The sequence below is a fragment of the Ovis aries genome, chromosome 11 (genome assembly GCF_016772045.2).
Source record: "Ovis aries strain OAR_USU_Benz2616 breed Rambouillet chromosome 11, ARS-UI_Ramb_v3.0, whole genome shotgun sequence".
Taxonomy (NCBI): Eukaryota; Metazoa; Chordata; class Mammalia; order Artiodactyla; family Bovidae; genus Ovis; species Ovis aries.
This window is the reverse complement of record NC_056064.1, coordinates 34,271,861-34,284,607: the sequence shown is the minus strand read 5'-3', so window position 1 is coordinate 34,284,607 and position 12,747 is coordinate 34,271,861. Positions and strand designations below refer to the sequence as shown.

Here is a 12,747-nt window from a genome sequence, read left to right as displayed (position 1 = left end):
AAAACAGTAGGAAACAACAGAAACAGACAGCTTCACTTTAAAAGTTTGATTAAAAACCAGGGGGAAAAAAAGGTTGAGGGCCACTAATACCTCCCAGACAAGAAAGTCCTGGTGGGTAACAAGTGTCCTGCAGGTCAGCGGGGTGGCCTCCGGGACCCAGACATGACAGTAGGAACAAGATGAGTGGCAGCTCCTCTCACTTCCAGGCGGAGAAACGTTCAGTATAACCAGTCACTGGTACCCGCGCTCTGGCTCAGCCCAAACCAGCCTCCACTGGCCACAGCATCTCCATCTCAGGCTGAGGGCCGGCGTCACCCCTGCAGCAGCTTGTGCTTGATGGCTGTGCTCTCGGAGCAGAGATGCACGAATAGGGTGCCGGCGGCCGTGCGCGCCCGCAGCTCCTGCAGCTCGTAGTCGTGGGCCCACTCGATGTTGCCCCACTTCTGGATCTGAGGAGAGGACGGGACAGGCTGCAGAGTGACTGCCAAAGCCATGACCCGCCATGGCTGAGGGGAGGAGGCATGTAGGGGAGCGGCAGGTGAGAGTGGAGGCCTGGCCTGCCCACCCTCACACTTGGGACCTGCCTGCATTCTGGGTGTCCACAACATCTGAAGAGCGTTTTATACTCAGAGAACTGTTTGTCAGGGAGAAAGTGAGGTTCAAGGAACAACGGCCCCGCTTGGGTCCTGCAGCCAAGGACAGAGCCCAGACCAGAAGCCAGGCTTCCTGCTCCTGCTGCCCGCCCCCGCTCCCACCCAGCTGGCCCTGACACCAGAGTTGCCAGCTCTCTCGTGACACAAACCAGCTTCTCCCCCTGACATTTTTCCAAGCAGATAACTAGACCAACTTGGGAAAAACTGTCATTACAAAAGGCTTTTCATCATGCTAGGAGTCAATTTGTAATAGCAATTAACCTTCTGAGGCTGGAGAAGTAACAAGGGAACTGCAGAGAACATGGTGATTCTGAGTTAAAAAAATGCCAACGGCAGAGCAGCCAAGCCTTGTTCATTCTGAGCCACTACATCAGACATGGACTCGAAGCAGCCTCGGTGACCCAGGGTGCCTGTCTGCGTGTCCAGGCTTAGCCTCCGTGAGCACACAGGCGGCCCCAGGGCACCTGGGGGGCCACCCGGAGCCTCCACCACAGTGGGGCTCCAGCTCCGCCTCACCTGGTACTCCTCCTCCAGGCGCGACAGTAGGACAGCCTGCTCCACCGTCAGGTGCAGGTCCATCAGCCCCAAGGTCAGCACCAGGGACTTGAGCTGGGTCACCACAAACTCAATCCCTACGGGGACACAGCCAGGTTGGCCCCGGGGTCCTGCTGTGTGCAGGGAGCCGCCAGGTGGGGTGCCAGCCCCTCCACATTCTCAGGAGCCTCTGCTCTCCTCAGGAGTCCCTCCTCTGCCCCTGCCTGGGAAGGTACCAGACCTGGCTCTGCCCGTCAGAGGGAGCGCTCCACCCCCGTGACTATAGCCGGGACAGGGGGACTGGAATGGAGGCTCCTGAAGAGGAGACAGCCACGTCCTCCTGGGAGGGGTGAGCCTGCCAGTCCATGAACCAGGTGACAGCGTCTCCCCCGCCAACCCAGTGCTCTGGTAACCTTGGGCTCTGCACACCATGCCCATCATGCCCACCCTCCATGGCCCACAGGAAACACCACGCACCCTGCAGGGCCCACATGTTGTAAGAGGCCAAGTGGCTGACCAGCACCTCCCGAGTCCGGGCAGGGATGCTGGGCCCCGTAATGCTGGTGGAAGAGCCGATCTCCACGCCGTATCTAGAAGGAAGAGGCCCCGCGTGAGTCTGTCCAGCTGCACAGCCCCGCTACTGCCCAGAAGCAAAGCCCCGGCCTGCCCAGCACACACAGGCCCCATTGGGGGTTTTGGGAGCCACTGCCATCAGGCCTCCTGACCTATAACCTTCTGTCCCTTAGGAGCAGAGGACAGATCAACTATGCATGAAGCTAGGGCTGGCAAGTTAGGAAGCAGGGGCCACAGGCAGCTCCTGAAACTTGAACTCATTGGCATGAAGGTCCATCAGAGCTGTGGGCTGCCTGCTTTTTAGAAGGAAGTCTTCACATGTGAACCATAAAAGGCTTCTTTCAAATATTGTTTTCCTTACAATGGTATTTGTATACATCCTGTGGTTGGTCACTAAGTCGTGTCTGATTCTTGTAACCCCATGGACTGTACCCTGACAGATTTCTCTGTCCATGTCCATGGGATTGTCCAGGCAAGAATACTGGAGTGGGTTGCCATTTCCTCCTCCGGGGGATCTTCCCCACCCAGGGATCGAACCTGCATCTCTTGCATTGTAGGCAGCTCCTTTACCGACTAAGCCACAATCCTGTATCAGTCAATTACTTTTTCACACGTTTATTAATAAGCCTCCATCACACACACAAGGCACTGTCCCAGCGGGCATGAGCTGGCTTCAAAAACAAAACATTTTCAAGAACAAGCATAGCTATGTAAAATGCAGGAAAAATGTAATGAAATGAAAGCAATTTTTGTAATTTTCTTTCATATATCGCTGATCTTTCTCATCGGTTTAGAAACATTCTTCCTGAAGTTTCTAGTACAAATGAAACACAGGAAGGGGCCACATTTTCCTATAATCTATTAATATTATAGGTGAGAAATCTTAACTGCCACCAAAAGTGGACAACTTCTTGCCACAGCAAAAACCTGCAGGCACCGAGCTCATGTCTCACGTCACCGAGCTCCCCAGTGAAATGGCATCGCATCCTCACGGTTCTCTCATGGCGTCCAGTTGTCAGGTTTTACCTGATCCTTCAGTGCGCTGGCTCCGCCTCTTACTACAAAACCAGAGGATGCCGACACATCATGGGTGCTCAGGAAATGTGTACGGATGAAAAATGCTATGTGCAAACCACTCCAAGTGCGCAAGCTTACAGAACACCAAGGTCAGAGAGCCCAGGCTAGGAGCCCTTCCCAACAACCTGGGATGAAATAAACCTGACACATCACTGGTCTGTCCACTCTGCACAAGTGTCTTCCTGGGAAGGAAGCCACTGGTCCTCACCAGTTCCTGGACTATCCCTCCACAAGGCCCTGCCCAGACTGTCCTCCATGTGTGTCCAGGTCACACACCTGGCTCTGATTCAGCCACAGAGCAACTGTGACAACAAGCAGGATGGTAGCGGCCAGTGTAGGCACCACTGTGTGCCCAGCAGTGTGCAGCACTCCGTGTACTCCTTATGACACCCAAGGAGACAGGGGTCACAAGCCCCACACACAGAAAGGGAAGCTCAGAGGAATCAGGTCATCACCCCAAAGTCGCACAACCAATGGGGCAGAAGCACTTTAGCTGCATCTACCCTCAAGGGGGCCTGTACTGTCCAAGTCCCCTGGTGCCCTGAACTCAGAACGTCAACCAGCTCAGGGCCCTGGCTGTCCAGTGTGGCCCGGACCCCAGCTGCCGGGTGTGGGGCATCTCACCTCCTCTCGGCCCAGCTGATGACTGGGTCCCACTCATTCCTCTGCAGCTCCACCAGCGTCTCTGGTTCTTCCACCCTGTAGCTAATTCAGTGCAAAAGTGTCTCCATTAATAAAAAAGTACAATTCTCTCATCCAGTGACAGATACAGAAACATGAAAGGCAACAGCACAAAACCTCTCCACCACCACCCCTCCACCCCTGCCTTCCCTCTATATTAGCAGGGCTCTCAAAGAGTGGCCCAGGGCTTATCCAGGACCTGTTGGAAACCCACACCCTCACAGGACGGAGACCAGGAGCCTGCAGCTTCATAAGCCCTCCAAGGGTTCCCTGGACCCTTGACTTTGAGTCCCACTGTCCCAAACGTCCCTGGTTATTGACCAGTCAGGGCCCACAGCGCTGCCCAGTGCTGCTTGCACACTACACTGTCCTGACTCACACCCCGGGTCCTAGGATTCTGTGCCAGCTCATCACTGCATCCTGCCGTCCCCTCCTCTCCCAAGAGGCGGCGAGACCCAGCTGCCTGTGCACCTCTTGCAAGCCTGCCTCCCTCCCAATTACAGATGCAGCCGCTGGTGCCCCCTCAGGCCAGGCCACTGTCCTGACCAAGAGACAGAGCTAGGGTCAGCTGAGTTCAAGGGTGTCGCAGACAGGACCCCAACGGGTGAGCTCAGGGAGGCCAGGCTGGTGTGAGCACAAGTGGCAGAGAGGCAGTGGGGGTGCAGAGGGATGGAGGGGGTGCTGCCCAGTGGGGAAGAGCGGGCCTAGGGCAGAGGGAGGCTCCCATGGCTCTGCTGAGTTGGGATGCTCCCAAGAAGACCCCCTCCCTGAGCTGGACTGGAAGGGCTCCCTCCCTGTCACCAAATTGTCCCCAACACAGACGGCATAGATATTCCAACAGCAGCACCACGGCCTCTGCAGGGGCCTGCTCTGCCCCTCACCCCAGAGCAGACCTCAAGCGCCACCTGGGCGGTAACCCCAGAGCATCTGGGGGGCGCAACTGTTCCTTCCACATCCAGTCAACACCCTAAGAACCTGGCTGCGAAAACGAGCCAAGGAGGAGACCAGCTTCTGGATGCCAAGGACAGACCATCTGCAGCCCAGGTGAGGAGCGATGACCATGCCTGTGAGAACCTGCTAACAGTCAGAAGTGACCCCTGGGCCGTGGAGCCTGCGACAGCCACAGAGGCCAACAGCCCCTGCGTCCCAGGCCAGGGGACAGCTGCCGGGCTACAGGAGAGCTGGTCCCGACACTGGTGCAGCCGTCACGTCCTCTCTCCCAGAGTCTGCAGAGCAGTAGAGTGCTGAGGAGTCACAGGGTCCACTGCTTCCTCCATGGAGACCACTCTGAGCAAAAGGCCCGAGGGACTTGCTGGGGCCCTGGGAAAGGCTGCCCACACGTCCATTACCAGACAGTGTCGGTGTCCAAGAACTTCACGGCCGCCCGGATGAGCTGGTCCTTGTCCCGCTGGGTGGGGTTGTCCAGAGACGTGTTGCACAGTGTGGTCTGGATCAAAGGCACAGAGAGAAAGCCCGTCAGCATCCTGAGGGCCTTGCCCAGGCCCCGGGAGGAATGAACTCCCTCAAGGTCTCAGGCTCTGTACCACCAGGCCCTGTGGTATTTTCCAGGAGGTGCTACCACTGTGACAGCAGTGATAGCTCAGAGCCATGGACACCCAGGCCCAAGGAGACCAGAGTCAGGAGACATGAATGCACTGCTGGATCCGGGCAAGTCGCTCACCACCCGGCCCCCTGAGCCTCAGATGGCGGGGGACAGAGCTGCCAGGCCAGGACAGCTTCTCTGGATCCTCCCTGTGGACTGCAGGCTGCAGAGCCCCTCTAAAGCTCCGTCTGCAGCAGTCACCCCTGCTCCCCCACAGTCCAGGGGAGGCTGGCTCACAGGCCTGAGGCCAAGGAGCCTGCCTAGGGCCTGGGTCCACGTGCCAGGAAACATGGACTCTCCACACGTTGTCTCTTCCTGACCCAGACCACCACAGAGCACAAGAGCCAACCAAACAAAGCATGGCTGCTGCAGCAGAAAAGTGACCAGGGAAGGACGTGTGCCCCAAGAATCTGGAAGAACCAGGCCCGGGCTGGGAGTGGGGTGGGCTGTCTACTGGGGCCTCCCAGAGCCTTACTGGAATCAGGACAGGACCCATACTCCTGCCCAGGGCCCCAGGAAGCCTGTGGTGGCCACAGGGGCGGGCTGTGACCTGTTACCAGGTGCATGGTGTACATCTTGATGGTGTCCTGCTGGGAGTCCCACTCAGTGGCCACGGCAATGGCCAGGGCCTCGCTGGGGACAGTGAAGAGCTTGCCCTGGGGCGTCCTCAGCTTCCTGTGGTCCAGGTTGATCTCGAAGCCACCTTGAAAGATCGAACGGAAACCTCTCAGGTTGATAGGCAGAGTGGAATGATCACCTCTATATTTGGCTACTTGATTTGATGCAAGACGCCACAAGTCCCTTCGTGGGGAATGGCTTATAGAAACATACCCAACAAGAGCGCTGGGACAAGCTCACTAAGGAGCTGGCTGTAGGTGAAAAGTGTCCCTCACCTCCCATTCACAGAAATAAAAACAAGAGGCAGAGAAAATTCCAGACACTCACCTTCACCCTGTGAGATGCTGACATTCTGATAGAACTTCTTCCTTTCTGTGGGAAAGATTTTTTAAAAAGGGCAGTTAAAGGAGGAGTGGAGGCGCTCATGACCTCACTGCTGACACTGACTGACCACCCAGACTTCCATGGCAGCGCCCGGTCTCCTCGCTCCACATGGTCAATAGCTACTGGGTAAAGCAGGGGAGGAGCCACAGCCCCACCAGCTCCCAAGGACAGTGGCTGTGTCATGAAGCTGCAACTTGCCTGACTCCAAGACTTCTCCAACACCCCTCCACCCCCCAGCACAACACAATCGAATCTACAGGTGGTGTGACCACCAACATGATGAAGTATTACGATGGCAAAATTTACCACCTTTGTCTGAAATCACAATAGTAATTCTCTCATACCTTTGACCCAAGTAGGAAGTTCCCACTGCCCAATGCTTTATGTGCCAGCCTGGTCTCACTCAGACAGTGGGTAAGACTGAGTCCAGAGGCCCCTGCATCTGTTGGGAGACTTGGGTCAAGGCGTCCAGACTACGTTCAGCATGTTTTCCAGTGCCTAATAGGGCAGCAAGTCCAAGGCCAGATCCAGCAGGAAGCAGAGGGCTGGGGTGTGGGGATCTGAAGACTCTGATCCATCTCTGGGAGAGGGGCCCACCCACCAGCAAGAAGTGCCAGCAGAGCATTCTACACATGCCAACGGCTGGAGATGGGTTGAGAGACCTGGGGGTTGAGGGGCAGCTGGGGGTGGGGGTGGGGGTGGTTGGAGGCAGAGATGGATGACAGAGCCTGAACCACACAAAGCTGCCGGGATAGCGAGGTCTCCCTCGAGGGGGTCTTCATCCTCTGCCTACCTCCTCTGCCCCGGCCAGGCCACTTCTGCACCTGATCGGAGATGTCAGCCAGTGGGCTCAGGGCTCTGCTGGGGGGAGGAACAAACTTGCTGAGGAGCAGCCCCCTCCCAGGGCAGGACTCAAAAGCCACCCCTGAGGTGCATCCTGTCTCATGGGACAACGGACATTAATCTAGGCGAACAATAAAGCAACCGTGGATGCCAGAAGACCAGACAAGCTGCAAACATGCACTGGGAAGGCTCGTCTCATCTGGGCTAGAGGCAGACCTCCTCACAGCCAGATGGCACCCAAGAGCCGCAGGAGAGTGGGCAGGCCCACCTGCACTGGTGGCTTTCCAGGGCGTGGGGGTGGGGAGTTTCCAGGAGAAGGAATAGTTCACAGGAAGGTGCTGGGCCTCAGAGAGAAGGTTTCAGAGCTAGGAAGGTGGTGTGCAGGGTAAGCCTGCAGTCACAGGGCAGAGGATGGCTAGAGAGGCCCAGATCTGGGGAGGAGCCTGGCAGGTCACCTCAAGGAGGGCTGATGAAGTAGGGAGTCACGGTAGGGGTTCACACAGGTGCTAAGAACAGGATCCGGAAAACTCAATTGGTGGAATCCACACTCCCCAATTTCAAAAGACGGAGGTTTTCTGCCTGGACCCTCCCAGGTCCTGGGTCTCATGAGACAAGTCATGAGACCAGGAGCAAGTGAAGCACCCACATGTTTAGTGATGAGGTGAGCTGACAGCAATGGAAACCCCATCCTTGGAGATGGGAGAGACAGGCTAGTCACAATGAACCCTTATTTTGAGCATAAATCACTCTCTTTACAGAATATCTGTTTCTATGACAAAACCACACTTCAGTTCAGTTCAGTTCAGTCCAGTCACTCAGTCGTGTCCGACTCTTTGCGACCCCATGAATCGCAGCAAGCCAGGCCTCCCTGTCCATCACCAACTCCAGGAGTTCACTCAGAGTCGCGTCCAACGAGTCAGTGATGCCATCCAGCCATCTCATCCTCTGTTGTCCCCTTCTCCTCCTGCCCTCAATCCCTCCCAGCATCAGAGTCTTTTCCAATGAGTCAACTCTTCGCATGTGGTGGCCAAAGTACTGGAGTTTCAGCTTTAGCATCATTCCTTCCAAAGAAATCCCAGGGCTGATCTCCTTCAGAATGGATTGGTTGGATCTCCTTGCAGTCCAAGGGACTCTCAAGAGTCTTCTTCAACACCACAGTTCAAACGCATCAATTCTTCCGTGCTCTGCCTTCTTCACAGTCCAACTCTTCCATACATGACCACAGGAAAAACCATAGCCTTGACTAGATGGACCTTAGTCGGCAAAGTAATGTCTCTGCTTTTGAATATACTATCTAGGTTGGTCATATTTTTTTCCTCCAAGGAGTAAGCATCTTTTAATTTCATGGCTGCAATCACCATCTACAGTGATTTTGGAGCCAAAAAAAAATAAAGTCTGACACTGTTTCCACTGTTTCCCCATCTATTTCCCATGAAGTGATGGGACTGGATGCCATGATCTTCGTTTTCTGAATGTTGAGCTTTAAGCCAACTTTTTCACTCTCCACTTTCATCAAGAGGCTTTTTAGTTCCTCTTCACTTTCTGCCATAAGGGTGGTGTCATCCTGGCAATTTTAAGGACTACAGATACAAAGAAATGCGAATGTGGAGAAACACTGAATTTTAAAAGCTGGGCAACAGAAAACTGGCTGTAGAGGCAGAGAGTGCTAACAAGCTGCTGTGAAGAGAGCCTAAGTGGAAATTGATGTCCACGGGGCTCCTTTTCCCTGCAAGGTTGCTCCAATCCATATAAAGAAACAAGTGATTTTCTGTATCACCTCCCCGGACACTCCTCGTCCTGTCCCAGGCTCCCCGGGCCAGCTAGTACTCTTTTCATCAACCTCATTCTCCCGGCAGGCCTTTGCTAGGGACATAACTGCAACCCCCACAATGCACCGCGAGCGGAGGCCGCGCCTCCTCCGAGCGGCGTGACAGCGGTCTCTTTCTAAACAGCGGCACCTGGCGGGCCTTACGCCTCACAGCAAGATTTTGACTGCCCACAATCCTGGGGCGGCTCGGGGCTAACTGGGGGGGCCCAGTATATAAAAACCCCTCTCAACTCAATAATAAACAGACAAGTAACCCAATTTAGAAATGGTCAAAGCATCTGAATGGACACTTCTCCAAAGAAAATCCACTAGTGTCCAAAATGCACCTAAAAAGATTTTCTTTGACATCATTCATCTTCAGTTCCGTTCAGTTCAGTCGCTCAGTTGCGTCACTCTTTGAGACCTCATGAATTGCAGCACGCCAGGCCTCTGTACATCACCAACTCCCAGAGTTCACCCAAACTCATGTCCATCAAGTTGGTGATGCCATCCAGCCATCTCATCCTCTGTCATCCCCTTCTCCTCCTGCCCCCAATCCCTCCCAGCATCAGAGTCTTTTCCAATGAGTTAACTCTTTGCAAGAGGTGGCCAAAGTACTGGAGTTTCAGCTTTAGCATCATTCCTTCCAAAGAACACCCAGGGTTGATCTCCTTCAGAATGGACTGGTTGGATCTCGTTGCAGTCCAAGGGACTCTCAAGAGTCTTCTCCAACACCACAGTTCAAAAGCATCAATTCTTTGGCACTCAGCTTTCTTCACAGTCCAACTCTCACATCCATACATGACTACTGGAAAACCATAGCCTTGACTAGACGGACCTTTGTTGGCAAAGTAATGTCTCTGCTTTTGAATATGCTATCTAGGTTGGTCATAACTTTCCTTCCAAAGTCATTCATCCTCAGGGAAATTCAAATGACAGTCCTTCACACCAGCTAGGAAGGCCATAGTCAGACAGATATGTCGGTAAGGGGGCAGAGAAACTGGGACCCTCACACACTGCTGGGGAAATATAAAATGGCGCAACCACCTTGGAAAGTGGGGTGGCCAATCCTCAGAAAGTTAGTTAGCTACCGTTTGATCCAGCAAGTCTGCTCTTGCGTGTGTGCTAAATTGCTTTAGTTGTGTCCAACTCTTTGTGACCCTATGGACTGCAGTCCACCAGGCTTTTCTGTCCATGGAATTCTCTAGCCAAGAATACTGGAGTGGGTTGCCATTCCCTTCTCCAAGGGCTCTTCCTGACCCACGAATCAAAGCCGGGTCTCCTGCCTTGCAGGTGTATTCTTTAACCCTGAGCCACTGGGGACGTCCTATTTATTTTTAGGTACCTCCTATGAGAAACGAAAACACATTCTCACACAAAAACCTGTATTCAAGTGTTTACAAAGGCATTCAGAACAGTCAAATGATGAAAACCACCCAAATGTTCATCAATGACTGACTGGGTAAATAAGACATGGTGTGTCCCCAAAACTGAATATTACCAGTTATGAAAAAGAATGAAGTACTGACATGCGCTAACTCTAGGACAAACCTTGTGAAAGTGAAAGTGAAGGTGCTCAGTCGTGTCCGACTCTTTGCAACCCCGTAGACTGTAGCCTACCAGGCTCCTCCGTCCATGGGATTTTCCAGGCAAGAGTACTGGAGTGGGTTGCCATTTCCTTCTCCAGAGGATCTTCCGGACCCAGAGATCGAACCAGGGTCTCCTGCATTGTAGGCAGATGCTTTACCGTCTGAGCCACCAGGGAAGCCAGGACGAACCTTGGATATACGCTAAATGGAGAAAAAGACCACATTCCATTTATATGAAATGTCCAAAATAGGGAAATCTATAGATACAGATCTCTGGTGGCTCACAGGTTAAAGCATCTGCCTGCAATGCGGGAGACCCCGGTTCAATCCCTGGGTCAGGAAGACCCCCTGGAGAAGGAAATGGCAACCCACTCCAGTACTCTTGCCTGGAGAATCCCATGGAGGGAGGAGCCTGGTAGGCGACCGTCCACAGGGTCGCAAAGAGTCGGACACGGCTGAGCGACTTGACTTCATAGAGAGTGAAGTAGTGGTTGTCTAGGGCTGGAGGGATGGGGTGGGGCAGGGGGATACTCAGAGTGGCAGCTAATGGGTACAGGGATCCTTTGGTGTCATAAGAAGGTTCCAGAACTGATGGCAGCAGAACTCTGAGTATACTGTGCTTAGTCGCTCAGTATGTCCGACTCTGCAACCCCATGGACTGTAACCCGCCAGGCTCCTCTGTCCACAGGGATTCTCCAGGCAAGAATACTGGAGTGGGTAGCCATGCCCTTCCTCCAGGGGATCTTCCCAACCCAGGGATTGAACCCAGGTCTCCCGCAACAAGGGTGGATTCTTTACCATCTGAGCCATTAGGGACCATTAAACTGTACAATCTAAGTGAGTGAATTCTAAATGCATCATCTCAGTAAGGCTGTTTTAAAATTCTTCAGGGCAAGTGTATCTACCACAGCAATTACTATAAACGGGCCAGATGACTAAACACTTTTCCCCAAAACCGCTCTAGCATCCACAGCACTGCTGGCAAACTTTTTCTGTAAAAAGCCAAAGTGTTTTAAGCTTTGCAGGCCATCCAGTGTCTGGCACAACCAGCCAACTCTGCACTGTAGTGAAAACAGCCTTAGGTGTGTGTCAGTGAATGAGCGGGCCTGGGTTCCTGGAAAACTATTTACAAAAACAGGTGGCAGGCTGGCCTCCCTATCTACAGCATCTCCCTCAATCCAGCACAAGCTGTCTCTTTAGAGGAGGCAGACAATGAGACGCTAAACCACTTGTGCAGACAAGACAACTTGTAAGCAGAGACCCCCAGCTTTGACTTCACCGGTGTACTCCTCAGCTGGACAGGCAGGCTCTCTGAAGACCTTTCTTCTCTATGCAGCTGATGGCTGGGACAGCTGGTAGGGGACTGGAGGCCACACGGGCGACCTCGGAACAGCTCCAACACCGCAGTGACCTTCTCCTCACCCCCACCTTCAGCACAGTACTAACTGGCAGGAAAGAAAGCGTTACTGTCTTCACTCACTTAAAGTCAGTCCCACTCTTATCCCAAAATCTTTGCCTAGGAGTAAGAAAGATCCGCTACAGAAAGCCTCATCCGAGTCGGAAGTGCAGGAAGGGGGCACGGGGTGTCAACTCCTTAGAAGAGGTGGCAGGTGTTCTGGGAGGGCAGCAGGAGGCAGGGCCAGGACAGCTGTGGAGCAAGCGGCCGGGATGGAAGACTTAAAGCCCGAGCTTCAGGCCCCTTCAGTGCCGGTCGCGGGGACACAGAAAGCAGCCTAGCAGACTGGCCTTTGCCCCGCAAACCTCTGAGTCTGCTTCGCGCCTCTAGCGCAATCCCGACCCAGAAGTCGAATTTCCCCGCCTGAAAATAAGGATGACCTCTGCTTCCCCAGTGAAAGAGAGAAAAACCGCACCTGCCAAAAGGAAACGACGCGCGTGTGCCCTGGAGCGATCCCTGCCCTCGCGGGGAACTTCCCTCCCACCGTGTGACCCTGCATGGCCGACCCCTCAGCCTGCTCCGCCCTGGCCTCTCTCACCTGCCGGGGGCACGTAGGCCCGGAAGGGGATAGGGGGCTTTCGCCCCAGCCCCTCGGAGGCGGTGAGGCCACTTCGGGGCCGGTTCAGGAGGCGACGCCCCCCATCCCGCAGCCGAAGGCAGCTCCTCCACATCGCGCGGGGGCCTCAGAGAACGACCGCTCGAAACCAGAGCTCGGGGAAAAGGAGCGGAGGGACCACACGCCGTGTGCTCGAACTCCACAAACCTCCTCACCAGTCGCCGGCACCCTCTCCCTTTTGGGGCGCCGCCATGTTGCGCACGACACTCGTAGCGCGCCGCCGCCGCGCGCCTCAGCGCACGCCGCAGCCAATCAGCATCACAAACGCCCCGGCCCCGCCCCCGCGCCGCGCCTCGGGAAAAAGACTACAAGT

The 12,747-nt window shown here is 54.5% G+C and overlaps 1 protein-coding gene across 3 annotated transcripts; it reads right to left on the bottom strand.

Moving 5' to 3' along the window:
- Nucleotides 1-31: 31 nt before the first annotated feature.
- On the bottom strand, nt 32-12,661 carry ATPAF2 (ATP synthase mitochondrial F1 complex assembly factor 2). Of its 3 annotated transcripts, XM_027974792.3 has the most exons (8): nt 12,357-12,661; nt 6,067-6,111; nt 5,679-5,824; nt 4,868-4,965; nt 3,462-3,542; nt 1,665-1,777; nt 1,170-1,285; nt 32-449 (listed from the first exon to the last, which is right to left on the bottom strand). In XM_027974792.3, the coding sequence occupies exons 1-8, from the start codon at nt 12,487-12,489 to the stop codon at nt 312-314; spliced, it is 870 nt and encodes a 289-aa protein (XP_027830593.1). In that variant the 5' UTR covers nt 12,490-12,661; the 3' UTR covers nt 32-311. The 3 variants fall into 3 exon arrangements, with proteins under 3 accessions (XP_027830593.1, XP_027830594.1, XP_027830595.1); XM_027974793.3 differs by lacking the exon at nt 1,170-1,285; XM_027974794.3 differs by lacking the exons at nt 1,170-1,285; nt 1,665-1,777.
- Between the last annotated feature and the right edge of the window lie 86 nt (nt 12,662-12,747).

Excerpts from the sequence above, each read along its gene's own strand:
- ATPAF2 (XM_027974792.3), bottom strand. The coding sequence starts at position 12,489 with ATGTGGAGGAGCTGCCTTCGGCTGCGGGATGGGGGGCGTCGCCTCCTG. Across the intron at positions 6,112-12,356 it reads GGCCTACGTGCCCCCGGCAG|AAAGGAAGAAGTTCTATCAG; the intron begins GTGAGAGAGGCC and ends TCTTTCCCACAG. Across the intron at positions 450-1,169 it reads GCCTGGAGGAGGAGTACCAG|ATCCAGAAGTGGGGCAACAT; the intron begins GTGAGGCGGAGC and ends TCCTCTCCTCAG.